Raw genomic sequence first — 15,741 nt, 5'->3', positions numbered from 1 at the left:
GACTTAATCGTTCCCAAATTGTACCAATAAATAAAAATAGTAGAACCACATATAAAAAAATATCCATAGTTTTAAGACAAACTGTTTAAGTTATTTCAGAATTTCTATTATATCTTTTATATATTTTATACTCTAGAAGATATATAATTTTTATATCGTCGCGGAATAAGGCTTTAATTAATTGCATATAGGATTATTATCACAAATTAAAACTCAATTACTATTATACATTCCGTGATCGCGGTACCGATACCAGTACTAAGTATGGTAAGGCTTAGTGTTGGTAGTGTGACTGGTCAGGGTCAAGTTTTCTTTATTTCATCCACAAGCTGAGACACACAGCATCACAGCATCTCAACTACTTATAATTCCTCGATTATGGGTAGGTCTGAGAAGAATGTAACATCCATGAAACGTAAACAGGCAAGAAAACATTCGCGTTCGCGCTCTTCACGAGCTCTCTCAACGTGAAGCCTTCATTGTAGTAGAAATCAGAACCAATCTACTTACCTACCTAGGTACCTTTTTCTAATAACGAAAAACAAACGCCTGATAGATAGCACTAGTACTAAAAGTTTCCCTCGGAACTTAAATATCTTTAAACATAGAAGTTATTTTAAAGAAAATATAAACTTCAGAATTGACATTTTATGTCAACTGTTTATTCTTTCATCATAAAATCATAAAAATCATAATTTTCTATTAACCTTACGAATATTATACCAAATGGAAATAGCGTATTCGTACACAAAGAGACGCTGTGATTTCGGTCGCCAGCCGCTCTTCTGCGAACAAGGACCCGAGCTCTGCGACAGCATCGCTGTAAATGTCGCAGAACATAAACAATATATCTTGCGAAACCCTGTACACCAGCCTACGCAGAACACACCGTCCTTTTCAGAGAATCATATCAATACTATTCGGTCAGTCTTGGTTCTTATACCTGCATGTATTATAAAATATCGAAAGTTAGGTAAAATCTCTATATATATTTTAGGGCTGAATATACAACAACTGGCGCTAATCATGCCGAAGGTGGTTGGCCAAAGGATGTCAATGTCGTGGACCCTGAAGCCACTCAACGTTATCGAAGAAAAATTGAAAAAGATGACAACTATATCCATTGCGTTATGTCACTGTCCTCGGTACTTTCTTCTTCCTCTTATTTAATTAATATCTTAAGTTATCTGTCTCTTATGGCACTTCAAATGTTAAGTAACTAAAAAAATAAATAGACAATAATATAGGTTTTACATCAATATATAAAAACTGGAAGTTCGAAGCTATTATCCTGTTTGTGCATTTTTCTCAAAAACCTTATCTTAAATAATACAATTGCAAACTTGGCACATATTAGGTATCAGAATAAATAAAACTATTTTGATTATAATAATATCCTAGGACATTTTTTACACACGGCCATCTGATCCCAAATTAAGTTTGTTCAAAGCTTGTGCTATGGAAACCAGACAACTGATATACTACATATACTACTTTTTCTTTTGTAAATACATACTTATATAGATAATTACACCCAGACTCAGGACAAACAGACATGTTCATGCACACAAATGTTTATCCTGGGTGGGAATTGAACCCACAACCTTCGGCGTGAAAGGCAAGTGTTCTACCAACCACGCCCACCGGCTCGTGATTGTATTTATTTCATTTTAGAATTGAATTAACTTCCAGGGCATGGAACATTACGTTCTTCAAAATAATGCTATCGACATGTATGGTACGTATTACGCAGAAATGTCGACACAACCGCCTATTGAGAAGAATAGCTGTCGTACTGTTAATGTTTATCGCGATACGGCTGCTGGAGTTGGACGACCTATCAGTTCCATCTGTTGGCACCCAGAGGGCCATAGTTTTGCCGTTACCTATGTAGATGTTGATTTCAATCATAGCCCACGAGCTCCTATTGAGTCTTATATTTGGGACTTGGAAAATGCAAACTACCCTGACATTATAATTACTCCTCCAGCAGCACTCTTAGACTTACAGTTCAACCCCCGCGATCACAACGTACTAATTGGTGGACTAATGAACGGACAAGTGGGCGTGTGGGACAAGCGGCGTGGTGGAGTACCTACCGTCGCATGCGCCCCGCATGTGGCGCATAGAGAACTTGTAAAGAATGTTTTATATATAAACTCAAAATCAGGTCAAGAGTTTTTTTCTGGGGGATCAGATGGGGCTTGCAAATGGTGGGATATCCGTAACATGAGTGCCCCCACCGACGAAATGATCATGGATGTTGTAAAATCATCCTTCGACGTACAAAATATGGCATCAGCTAATGCTATTAGTGTTCTCGAGTATGAACCAACTATACCAACACGTTTTATGGTTGGCACTGAGAACGGTCTAATCATCGGTGGAAATCGTAAAGGCAAAACCCCTATAGAGAAATTACCAGCCAAGGTGACATGCTAGCTTATTAATATTTTTATTGTTTTTATAAAATATTAAAACGAATTCATATAAATTTATAGTACGAAGCACATCTTGGCCCGGTGTGGTCACTGGAGCGAAACCCTGGGTTCTTAAAGAACTTTCTAACTGTAGGCGACTGGACGATGCGAGTTTGGAGCGAAGACTGTCGTGAGTCTGCAGTACTGTGGTCTCTGCCAAATCGCCATAAAATTACTGCTGCTACATGGAGTCCTACTCGGTACGTCTTATAATTACTATCGATTACTGCTGCATTGTTATTTGTTTAAAGCATTTCATTTTTCTTGAAACTACAAGTTTTAAAAATAAAGTTTTATAGTGTGACCATATTTAAAGATAGTTTTTATATTAGTAAGTAGGAATAATAGGCCTCTATCAAATATACAAAAACAAGCTTCCGTTTGAGGCAAGTGTCAAAGTAGTGTCAATTTCTTCATTTAACCTTACAGAAACAGAATTTCGATGGTGGCAAAAAACAAAATGGCCCTCATTGCCAACAAGTTTTCCACTTTATATAACACTGTATAATAAATTAAAAGTTATCCCCTTTCTCTTATGTTGGTGCCGTAAGAAATTGAAAGATAAAAAGTAATACCATTAGCCAAAAACAGTCACCAACAAGAAGCCCCCCAAGCAAAAGTCATCTTGGGTAGATCACTCTCAAAATCCAATTGGTTATTCAGTTTTTAAAAGTTGCCTTAGAACGTAACTATTTCGGATTGCGTAAAAGTTATCTTTAAAATTCGTGATAAACAAATATGTAAACTGCCTAATGTTACCTTTATCTTATTTATTTACATATTTATAAAAGAACGTAATGACTCTCAATTGTATTCTTTATACATCTAAAATAAACAACCAAAAAACATTTACAAGTTTTATTACAATAAATATGTATTTATTTCAAATAAACTTAATTTATTATTCCGACATCTTATATCTACCGACTCCGATATGGAATCACACATACATTTGACTTTTGCTTTGGTTTTGCTTTATGCAAATCGTTACAAGTTATAGTTTTTTTTTTTTTATATATATAGAATAGGAAGGCGGACGAGCATATGGGCCACCTGATGGTAAGTGGTCACCAACGCTCTTAGACATTGGCATTGTAAGAAATGTCAACCATCGCTTACATATCCAATGCGCCACCAATCTTGGGAACTAAGATTTTATGTCCCTCGTGCCTGTAATTACACTGGCTCACTCACCCTTCAAACCGGAACAAAACAATATCAAGTATTGCTATTTTGCGGTAGAATATCTGATGAGTGGGTGGTACCTACCCAGACGAGCTTGCACAAAGCCCTACCACCAGTAAAAAGTAAGTTCAATAATAACTATAATTACCGTCTTCTACAAAATAAAATACATAGTTACGTTATTCTTTTATTTATCTAAATTTAGTTAGTATTAACATTGCACTACACAGGTTATCATTGATGCTTGTTTTGCAATGGAATGGAGTTTTGGCTATGTGGGATCTGCTGCGGCGCCAGCACGAGCCCGTGCTCACCATGCAAGTTTGCGAAGAGCCGCTCCTACGCGTCCGCATGCATGAAGCCGTGCGTATGAGCATTCCTTCTATGCCTTCTGAAATTGTAAGATAAAAATAATAAAGTGATTGCCTGAATTACAGGGGATGTTGGCAGCATGCGGCAGTCGCAAGGGAAACGTTTACATGATCGAGCTGTCCCAAAATATGGCACAATCTGACAAAAACGATAAAAGCTTATTGACTGCTGTGAGTATTACGAGGCATCACTAAGTCACTCTTAATTATTTAAAACGTTTTAATTGGCAAACATTATTGTGCAGATCTTTGAACGTGAGAGCAAACGTGAACGCATCTTGGAGGCGCGCATGCGGGAATTCCGTCTAAAACTGCGACAGGCGGAGGAAGGAAGCCCGACCGTGGGCGCTTCCGAGCTCGAGCTGGCGGTGGGAGACCGGGACCTGGCCGAGGCCGGCGCCGAGTACGCTCAGCTCGTCAAGAAAGAGCTCGCTTTGTTCTAGTTTCCCGCTTGAGGGATTATTATTTATGATATTCATTTATTTCTTTAAATCTAAATCAAGTAACATTGTAATAAAGCAAAATAGTTTAATTTTTTATACAAATCATACATTATATCTGGTATTAAATAACGAATCAATGGAATGAAAACTAATTCATTTTATGAGCTATTTTGTTTAAATTATACAATCAAGTATTTGTAATCTTAAAATATTAACTATTATTATTATTTATAGTAATATAAAGGTATTAACTTAAATCAAAATCTATATTTAATAATTATACTTTTTGTCATAATATTAAAAACTTTTTCAATTTATCATTTAAATATCATGTTAATTAGTGCATTATTTTATTTTAATATTATGAATAAAATAAAATTAAATATTGTTATTTTTTATGATTTCTTTTTAATGTAAGGTATAAGTTTGACTTAATTTATTATATATATATTTATACATTGGCTCACTCACCCTTCAAGCCGGAACACAACAATATCAACTACTGCTGTTTTACGGTAGAATATCTGATGAGTAAGCGGAGAAGCAGCGATTTTGTTTGATCTATTTATTATAGATTTGTTTCAATGCCAATTACATAATAATTATAAAGTAAGTAAGTAACAGCCTGTAAATGTCCCACTTGAAAATTCAGAGGTGCTTGCCCGGGCTTGAACCCACGTTCATCGGTTAAGATTCACGCGTTCTTACCACTGGGCCATCTCGACTCGACAATAATTATAATCAAGTGCTTATTATATTCATATTTTTAAACCCAACTTAAATATTTTTAAATAAGTTGTTGTAACGTGTATAGGATAAGAATATCATCTATCTCTGTCTTATTGTATTATTTCTAATAATACTTGTACACTGACAAAGAATAGTCGAATCATCCCACAGTCGCTCCAGCCGTGATTCGGAACGCATGCAGAGCTATAAATACAACAGAGTACACGTGCGCGTGCACGGAATCGCTAGAACAGTTGAATATCTTTAATATTTCACGCGCAGAACTCCCATTATTACGATAATGATTTACGGCGATGACAGATCAAGGAAAATGTGATACCGGGAAAGACAAAAGAGAACCATCACGAGCGCAAGAGTGGCATTGTTGGCAAGGTACAGGCGAATATGAGCCGTATACTGCTGTAGTACTGGACTGCATATTCGCTCGGCTGTCAGCACAAGCACTGTGGCGATGTGGAGGCGTTTGCCGGGCCTGGCGTCGCGCCGCCTGCGACTCCACTCTATGGCGACACTTACTGTTACCAAATGCGACGCCACAAACGTTGCGCGCTCTTGAAGCTGCACAGAACGTCGAAGATCAAAACGGTAGATTTATAAAATTATTGATTTAAAAGTGCCCGCTGATCTCATTCGTATCGAAATAATTTTACCCAAAGGAAAATTTCAGATTTATGGTCCTGGCGTAAGGAGTACGCTTTAGAAATTGCACGCTGGAAACGATGCGGACGGCTTCAGGCTCGTGGTGCGAGTTCGTCGCCGCTGCTGTGCGCGGCGCTACACGATAACGACAGGTATCTCGCGCTAGTCGATGAGGACGCACACGTTACGGTAAGTGAGCCCAACATTAATAAAGTTTTTTTTTATAATTTAGTAAAGTAGACGGGTGATGGCCACCTCACGGTAAATAGTCACCATCGCCCATAGACATTGGCGCTGTAAGGAATACCAAAAACCATTCCTTACATCGTCAATGCGCCACCAACCTTGGGGCCTAAGATGTAATGTACCTTGTACTTGCAGTTACACTGACTAACTGACCTTACAAACAGGAACACATAAATACTAAGTATACCTGCTTGGCTATTGAATATGTGCTGAGTGGGTGTTACCTACCCAGACGGGCTTGCACAAAGCTCTACTACAATATATGGTGGTTATTGCACTTATCAAATTGACCAAGAAATTGTAAAACTAAATAAAAATATTAGAAAAAAAGTTTTGTCGTAACGAGCCATTTATTTCATTTGTAGCAGTGCAGTTCTTAAAAATATGTATTTTTTAGGTCGTCCTCATCTCAACATCCAAAATCAGAACATGTTTTTTTTATTTATTTATTTAATTTTAACTATAACCAATATAAATCCATGACTAATTCTAATCCATAACATTGTATGTTATTATAGATTTGGGAGCATTTACGCTCCAAAACCGATACAAGCACAGAATCGGAATGGACGGTCTGCTGGAACGGTGTGGTGAGTCCGGAGTGGCGCGGAGTTGCGCTCGCGCAGTGGGCACCGCGCTCCACGCGGCTGCTGCTTGCCGGCCGACTGACGCTCGTCGAACGATATGAAATGATCGTGGTTCACTTTGATGGTGAGTTACTGCACTATTAATGTTGTATTATTTATTTAAAAACTTTATTGAACTATTTATATGCAGTCGGAACAAAAGGCGGACTTAATGGCTGAAGGCATTTTCTGCCAGTCAACCTATAGGCTAAACAGAAATCCGTGAAGGCGGTTATGAGTAAATTATATTATCAACAATAAAAATACATAAAAATGTACCCACATATACAAAAACTATAAAAATAAATGAAAATATACAGCATGTTAAGGAGAATCAATTGTCGACTGTGTAAATTAATTTAATTTAAGTTTTATTTTATTGTAGTTCGCTTTCAATCACTTGTTATTCAAAACTCGAATTTTTAGAGATAACAAAACAATAAACGTATACATTTCACTTTTTAGAAGAGTGGTGCAGCCGAATAGTATGTCGCAGTGCAAGCGGGCCGGGGGGAGCGGGGTGCTGGGTAGACGATGATGTTTTCTTGTCCTTGCGCTTACGACTTCTGGCTCCAGGGAGGGCGTGCACCACTCTGTGGCTCAACGCTGCTACACAGGTCATTTCTTCGTGAATATTCTTACACGTTTTTATAGAGCTTATTATATTAAAGTTTTTTATGAAACTTTATTAAAAGAATTAATAGATTTAAACTTTTAGGAAATTTATTCAGAATATGCAGGAGTGACGACGCCACTTCTTCGCGTTTATAACGAAGCCGCGACGCATATTTCGTAAGAAAGACTTCCATTTTTCCTTTAGTATATTTTAATTGTTCGAAAAATACAATAAAAAACAATACATGGGAATATGATACCGTCGCAACGTTACATACACAAAAATCACGTGCGGTCGGAGAACCCCGTCAGGAACGAAGTTCTTTGCGAAATATTTCAACCCAAAACGTGTCTTAAAATGTAGGTTTTTATTGATTGTTGTATTTTTATCAAACCAAAAAGTGCATTCATCTTTTATTTAGTTCTCTCACTAATATTTATATTTTATTGATTAAAAAATATATGGTATAAAATCCTTATTTTACCCGTACGAATTCGAGACGGGCAGCTTATCTATACTCTATACTAATATATAAAAGTGAAGAGTTTGTTTGTATGATCCCGCTTATCTCAGGAACTACTGAGTTGAAAAAATCTTTGTGTTGGTAGCCCATATATCGAAGAATCATCACGCTACGACCAATAAGAGCGGAGCATTAATGAAAAATGATGCAAAAACGGGAAAATTGACACCTTTTGAGAGCTTAAGTTGCGTGCGCTGCGTAAATGGTTTAAGTTACGCAACAATCATGTATGACAGAATTATTACTCTGAAAAAGTAATTAGAAAAGTCCGCGATACCATACGTCTATCTTTGAAGATTGACTCACTATAACCTTTTTTATGGTAATCATTTTTTTTCGAAAGTTATGCATTATTTGCGAAGTCGTTTTCATAAACATGGTATTAATTCTTATCTAAATAAATACGTTATTTATCACACCTTACATCAATTTCCCTTTGATTTCAATGAATATCCTAGCAGATACCACAGTTTTAAATAATTTCGCAGCAAAATAATGATCAATCGGCGGGCCTTCATGTGTGCGGGAGGTCGGTCACTAGCTCTGCGAGGTAGGTAGCATGCCGCGCGGCTCAGGCCCGTGGTCGGCTCCCAATGGAACGGTCGTGTTCAGCGAACTGCTTTTTTATATGTTTTTACGATATCTCATCGTATCATAATTTCATTTGTTTCTTTTGTTAAATTTATACTTAGTCGGTTACTTGATAATAAGTACTTATTTTTTAAATACACAGTTTTTCTGATGGCCAATTGTACGTTGCGAAAACCAATAAATACTAATATCCCACGAAAATAAAACTAAAAATGTTGTATATACTGAAATATTATAAGTCTGCTCTTAGTGATTTATTTAATAAAAAGGTATACAAACAAGGTATACGCGACAGAAACCACGAGAACACCTACTATAATATATTTGTGTAATTTTGAAGCCGGGGACTGGCTAAATAACCTAAATAACTTATCAACTTGGTTACCGAGTAATCTTCATTAATAAGACAAATGGAAAATAAAATATTAAATTGCTTATATGTCTGCCAATCTCTATTGATACTATGCAGGAGATATTATAGAGCACAAGTGAGTGCGCAAACACAAGTGCACTCTCTATTCCCTAACTCTAATAATCCGATGGGACGGCAATCCGACACGACCGGAAAGAGTTCAGGCGCAGGACCAACGACTTTACGTGCTTTCCGAGGCACGGGAGTGTACACACTTCCATCTTCCAGACTCCGGGCTGCTACTGAGAATTTTTGACAGAAAAACCCAATAACTTTTTATTGGCTTTTTATTATATATTAGTCATTTTATTACTAGCTGACCCGGCAAACGTTGTACTGCCATATAGATAATATTTACTATTTATTTATATGGATTTTAAATAAAAAATAACGAATTTATTGTGAGTGTGTGGGGATGGGATCTATGACAGAAAAAGGAAAGGAGCGCTGTAGACGATAACCGCCGATAAAAACAAAAAAAAACACCAAACATTCATTTCTCAATTCAATGTATTTCATTAATGTAATGGACATATTCATTGTTTAATTAAAAGTTAAATGTAAAGTGAAAAAAGTAATATATATTGTCAGTCCGTCTTTAGCCAACACAAATAAACTCGATGGTTTGCCCACCCGAGAACATGCCATGCATACTTGTTCGTGTGATAAACATGATGTGCCCAAATCTAAGTCACTAACGGACATTGTTTGGCCTTGCGACTTATTGACTGTCATTATACATATATGCATAAAGTAACACCCTGCGAATTTTTCATGCGTTTATTTATTATTGTTTTCTTAGTCTACAGATTTTGTGTGTGAGTGGTGGCTCATCGTACATTCGTCCCACATTATGAGACAGAACTTTTAAAAAAGGTGGTCCGTTATTTGTTTTCTTTATAATATTGGTAAATGGTCATCCCCACCCGTATACATTGGCACAAAAAAATCTGGGTAGGGACGCCCTTAACACCTAGCCGTATGAAATCTACTTTACGGCCGATTCTCATACCTCCTCGGTCGAGCCTTTTCGGAGGAGTTCGACCACAAACATCATGACACGAGATTTTTATATATTAGAGATATATATACGACGCTAAACGCTGAACGCTTATAAACAAGACGCTTACCCTATGATTTCACTATTATATTTCTGTACAGCATGTAAATAGAAAACACTCGAATCATATGTATATTGAATATATGTAATATGTAAATACTTGTAATAAGTTATATAATTTATTAACTTATTTTTCTATGTTTTCATAATTTACACTTGCTGGAGTTTGAGTTTCTCGTCATAAATATGCAATGAAGACACGATACAAATCCCGAGTAAATCAAAAAATAAAAATATTAAATGACATTTACTTGGATAGTATTCTGGTCGTGTTTCGCTGACCGTAATGGGCGCATATCGCGATCTGTCGATAATAGCTATCAAATATTGATCTTTTTGTTTTAATTTGTCATTTATACGAATCCACGACCTGCGGCGCGTCATTATTATAATATTATATTTGCAATAAAATAATGCTGTAAAGATTAGAAACAGCTCTGACGTTGAGCATTACATTTCAGTCGTCGCCGTAGTGTTCACTTTACTATTCAGCAATCGCCTGCTTACACTCTAATCAAACCGTGTATACAGTAAATGTACGACTCGCGTTTTTTTATCCTTTAAACCTTTACATTGATGCTTCGATGTGTGAACAAAACTAAAAGAAGTTTAGACTTAAACCCGTCACAAACCCGTTTCAGGAAACAAACACATGGTTTCAGGAAACATATTGGTCAGGCGCTAGGGACAATCGTGTGATGAATATAACGAAATGCGTTATACAGTCAATAAATTTATATTGATCAGAAAAATACACAACTTTGGAACAGTTCAAGATTTAAAGCGTAGACTATGTCTAATTTGTTTAAATAGAAGTATTTTATTATGTTGTAATGATTTCCATTATCCCCAGACATATCTTGGTGGCGGAAGTTCCTAGTGAAGAAATCGCTCACTTCGAGAGTGAAAATAATATAGGAACCGAGCAAGTCAGCAGCGAACCGCGTGCACCGTATTACTCTGCACTTCGACCGGTACGATACATTTAACCACGTATGATAAATACTTTTAGTTTGAATGTTCACTTAAGCGTTTGTGTTAATTAAATAGCGTAAATTCACGGAAGATAAGAAGAAAAAACGAATTCTGATAGCAGCGGGTGGCGTAGCCGGCGGTGCTCGTGGCAAAGCCCAGGCCTTGTTGATGTGGCCATTGCCTTCTCTGGAGATGCCCATGTTGTGGGTTAGTGACCATCTTGCACAGCGCGTGCAACAACACCGCAACCGCATGCGCGCGCCAGAACCACAACCAGACGACGAACCAGACGAAGACACCGTTCGTGCACTTTGCAGCCAGCCCACGACGTCTTGTTTTTTATACGCACAAATCTTTGGAATAGTTTTACATCCCAGGTATCAAATCGATAACATAACTTACATATACATAACATCACAATATTTTATGTAAGTTAGATATAAAGACATTAATAAATTAGTGTCATCACAAACGACTGTGTCTAATTAAGGGGAGGATGCGTATGGGCAACGACTGAAGCTGATGTATGGTGCGTGTCGCTCCCGGCACTGAAGCCGGTACTGAGGCTGTCACGAGCCTCCTCTGCACCCAGCGTGACTGAACTACCGCACTACCTTTTTCCCTGTGTGGATGATGACTACTTTATCACGTAATTGAAAATGTTTATTTAATGGCTATGAATTTCATATTCGCTCTTACAACTATATATATGAATGCTTAGTCCAGCAGGTGATGGTTCAGGCCGCGTATGCCTGTGGACCATCCGCAGTAGCCGCTGCGGTGCACAGTTGCAACATGACGCTCCTGCACTTGCCGTGTTTCTGCCGAAGCACACACACTCAGTTCCTGGTTCACGTCGTCTACTCGTTCTCGCGGCCGATGCACTTCATGTATATTTTTTGTGTATTCTAACAATGATTTGTACGCTTACGTCGTAACCATTACCAAGTCCGAGTTCATCCGCCTGCATAGCAGCAACAGGAAATAAAAAAATTCTTCTTATTTATATTTTTAACATGACTTCAGAGTTACATTTATACCTAAATTATTCAAATGACTGTAGAAATTATAATAATATGTAATGTGAAGCGTCAATACCGCAAAGGTTTACTTGCCGCCTGGCAAAGTAAAAGTCGCAAGTTTAATCCTGACTATGAACCTCCCGCTCCTAGAACAAGCTGTACACTTGATTGGAGGGGTAAATTGGAATATTAGAAATTATTTTAAAGAAACGAGCATTACATGTTTGCATTCTTTTGACATAAATAAGTTAAAAAAATTAAACTAACACAATATTGCTAAACAGGTGTGGCAGAGCCTGGTCAACTGAGTGTAGGGTTCAGACATCGGCCAAGTTTTCAAAACCAACTCGCATGGCAAAGTAAGTTATTGTAATAAAGTAATGTAATTTTAAATATAGAACAATAATGAATTACATTCAAAAAAAGATAGATTGACCAGTTGACCAGTTTGTGTTTTTTATAAACAAAAAAGTTCATAACCAACTAGATTACGTAAATTCATAGACCATGGCCTACTTATTAATTAGTAGCATTAGTTTCAACTATCACGCACAGAATGGCCCTGCACGATGCACCTCGCGCCCTAGCTCGTACCACATACCTCGGCCGTCTCGTAAATAAAAACTACAGAGGTATCATTTTTATATTCTACAATTTTAAAAATTATAACACATTTTAATTATTACAGATAGTACGAAGCTTAACTGGCGACAGTCAAACAGATAGAGCGCGACGTGGATCGTGCACTCCAATCAAAGCACAAAAATGCGCCCCGTGCGGGCCCAAGCCACGTCCGGCGTGCCGCGTGCCTTCTGCGACGTGCCCACATGGCGTGCGTCTCGTTTGTTACCCCCCGTCCACCGGAATGCGTCCTCCGTGTGATTTAACGAACCCTCCTCCTCCATTATCCTGCGACTATAATAAAAAGCTGGTAAATATTGTTGCTGCATACATTTAAATATATAATATGACTATAGTTACTATTATTATGACTTAATGTTATTTTTTATAGAATTGGAAGGCGGACGAGCATATGGGCCGCCACCTGATGAAAAGTGGTCACCAACGCCCATAGACGTTGGCATTGTAAGAAATGTTAACCATCGCTTACATCACCAATGCGCCACCAACCTTGGGAACTAAGATGTTATGTCCCTTGTGCCTGTAATTACACTGGCGCACTCACCCTTCAAACCGGAACACAATAATACCAAGTATTGCTGTTTTGCGGTAGAATATCTGATGAGTGGGTTGTACCTACCCAGACGAGCTTGTACAAAGGTCTACCACCAGTATAAAATGTTTGTCACCCTTAGTACTATTTGTACATTTTACTACAAAAAAATAATTAAAATGAAATAAATATAGTTTTTAATTCTCGTTACTGTAAATTTAATCATCTGTAGTTGTTTATTTTCTTAGAAGACGAAGACAACGAAACACACTGAAGTACAAGAGAATGGCGAACAGAACAATTTCTGCGGAGCTCAGTTGGACCGAGTAGCGATGCGCTTGGCAGCTGCTGAGCGCTTGCGTCGTTTGGATTATGAACGTGAAGTGGCACTACAAACTCCGCCTCCAGCTCCAGTTCCTGCACCTTATCAGATTGCCGGCGAACACGAGTGCTTGAGAGCAATAGACGGTCGCGATTATACAGTATCAAAGTTACGTAATGATACTGAACATTCTACTCAAGATACACCTACTTGTCCAGTGAAACTAAAGCCTGTTGACAAATGCGAAATAAGTCACAGTCATCATCTTGATCCTTGTGAGCACCATCCACGCATTTTTCTCGAAATTGATCGTAGTACATGCAACAAAAGCTCTAATTCAATATCTAACACTGCAGAAAAACACAATGATGATTCGAATACTGCAAAAACTCTACCTCCGAAACAATTGTCATCTACCGGACGTTTTACACCACGTTTCCTTAAGAGCCTTAAACGTACTGAAAATAGTGTTTGCCCACGCCAAGTATGTAGGTCATCATCTAACGAAAAGAGCTGGTGTGTAAATTTACCACCTCCGAAGACCGTTCCAGCAAGCTGTAAAGAGCAATCGCTTCTTGAACGCCTCCGTCAAAGGCCAGGATGTATGTCTGGTAAACTAGGTAACCCTCAACGCCATTTGCATTCAAAACCGTGTAATGAGCCTCCCTCTGTTAAACCAAATATTCCTAGCTTACAAGAAAAGACAAAACAAGATAGACTAACAACTGTATTGCATGAAAGGATGCAATTGAAAGAAGCAGGACGTGGAAGAGTGGTTACAATAGAGCAAAAATCAAACAAGAAAGTAAATATTGGATCTGGTGGCTTGGAACTTAAAGTTCCCCCTAATTCAGAGGCTGTGCGAGTTCGTGTATCAGTTGATTTTGAAACCATTGATATTGCTACAAGTAAAAATGACCCTGCAGAACTGAAGAATTACAATGGTCGTGCTATTTCTTCTTGTATTGGAGGAACTGATTCCTGGTTGTCAATAAAAAATCTTCAAAATAAATTTTCAGGCTACCGTAAAAATGACGTTTCATCAGAAATAAAAAATCACGGAAAAAATGGGACCAGTCAACGTCCAAATAATAATAAAACATCTAATTCAGTAAAGAAGCCCGCTTGTATTTTGCCTCCGAGAAGTAAAAAAACAGTTGAAAATTCTCCCCATTCTAACACATCAACTTTACAAACACCGCGTTCTCAGTCACCTTGCTCTTCTGCACTCCCGCATTCAAAGCAAACCATATCACCATACATCTCTCAAAATCTTCTGACTAGTTAGTGTAAATTCTTAAAATTGTTATTATTAAATGTTTCAGCAAGAACTACCTTTTTATCATTTTTTTTATTTAAACAATAAATACAAGATGTGAACAAAATATTAAATACTTATTTTTTGTAATCATATTAACATTAATGCACAAATATACATACTTAAAACGGGAACTACGGGGATTTCTTGCAATTTACAACGGCCCGCTGAGTTCGATTGCTCCAGTACAAAATCAGAATATATAAAAAAGTGTGCGGCGTATCTAATGCCCAGGTGAGTTAACTTCTAAAGGAGTGTTTTATGTTGCAGACAATCGAAGGGAAAACCCTAGGGGATATCCCTAGGGCTTCTCAGGCCTCAAAAATATTTTGTTGAGCTGTTTTGAGAAGAGTCAAAACTGTTTAATTTGACATTAATTGGTATTCTGTATTACAAAATCACTTTCACATTTAGTAACAGCCTGTTAATGTCCCACTGCTGGGCTAAGGCCTCCTCTCCCTTTTTGGGGAGAGGAGGCCTTAGCTCCTCGTCTACATAAGCTCATCTCGTCGTATCGTAGGTACCACCCACTTATGAGATATTCTCCCGCAAAACAGCAGTACTTGGTATTGTTGTGTTCCGGTTTGAAGGGGGAGTGAGCCAGTGTAATTACAGGCACAAGGGACATAACATCTTAGTTCCTAAGGTTGGTGGCGTATTGGTGATGTAAGCGGTGGGTAACATTTCTTACAATGCCAATGTCTTTGGGCGTTGGTGACCACTTACCATCAGGTGGCCCATATGCTCGTCCGCCTTCCTATTCTATAAAAAAAAATTGTGTTTACCTTTTTTAATCTAATCGGCTTGTTTAATAAATTTCGGTAATTAAATCGGAGTTCATTCTTTCAAGTGTTTACTATCTGTTCAATTGATCGATGTGACACCCTGTGGAGACGCGTAGTTTTTTTTTTTTATATGAGTGTAACTA

At 37.7% G+C, this 15,741-nt stretch overlaps 2 protein-coding genes across 6 annotated transcripts; both read left to right on the top strand.

Annotated features, from left to right (window-relative positions):
• The first annotated feature begins 726 nt into the window (after positions 1–726).
• On the top strand, positions 727–4,489 carry LOC126780932 (dynein axonemal intermediate chain 2-like). Its single transcript, XM_050505629.1, has 7 exons — positions 727–923; positions 998–1,145; positions 1,693–2,430; positions 2,502–2,680; positions 3,896–4,028; positions 4,103–4,207; positions 4,282–4,489. The coding sequence occupies exons 1-7, from the start codon at positions 727–729 to the stop codon at positions 4,477–4,479; spliced, it is 1,698 nt and encodes a 565-aa protein (XP_050361586.1). The 3' UTR covers positions 4,480–4,489.
• A 911-nt stretch (positions 4,490–5,400) lies between these two features.
• On the top strand, positions 5,401–14,837 carry LOC126780936 (uncharacterized). 5 transcript variants are annotated; one of them, XM_050505637.1, is made up of 11 exons: positions 5,401–5,814; positions 5,897–6,057; positions 6,633–6,825; positions 7,206–7,357; positions 7,459–7,532; positions 10,856–10,976; positions 11,053–11,354; positions 11,468–11,626; positions 11,699–11,867; positions 12,284–12,358; positions 12,688–12,810. In XM_050505637.1, the coding sequence occupies exons 1-10, from the start codon at positions 5,523–5,525 to the stop codon at positions 12,305–12,307; spliced, it is 1,647 nt and encodes a 548-aa protein (XP_050361594.1). In that variant the 5' UTR covers positions 5,401–5,522; the 3' UTR covers positions 12,308–12,358; positions 12,688–12,810. The 5 variants fall into 5 exon arrangements, with proteins under 5 accessions (XP_050361594.1, XP_050361595.1, XP_050361596.1 ...); XM_050505638.1 differs by lacking the exon at positions 11,468–11,626; XM_050505639.1 differs by lacking the exons at positions 12,284–12,358; positions 12,688–12,810 and having other exon boundaries at positions 11,707–11,812.
• Positions 14,838–15,741: the final 904 nt, after the last annotated feature.

Source organism: Nymphalis io, chromosome 3 (genome assembly GCF_905147045.1).
Source record: "Nymphalis io chromosome 3, ilAglIoxx1.1, whole genome shotgun sequence".
NCBI classification, from domain to species: Eukaryota; Metazoa; Arthropoda; class Insecta; order Lepidoptera; family Nymphalidae; genus Nymphalis; species Nymphalis io.
The sequence above is the reverse complement of the archived record's forward strand: the minus strand, read 5'-3'. Positions and strand labels throughout refer to the sequence as shown.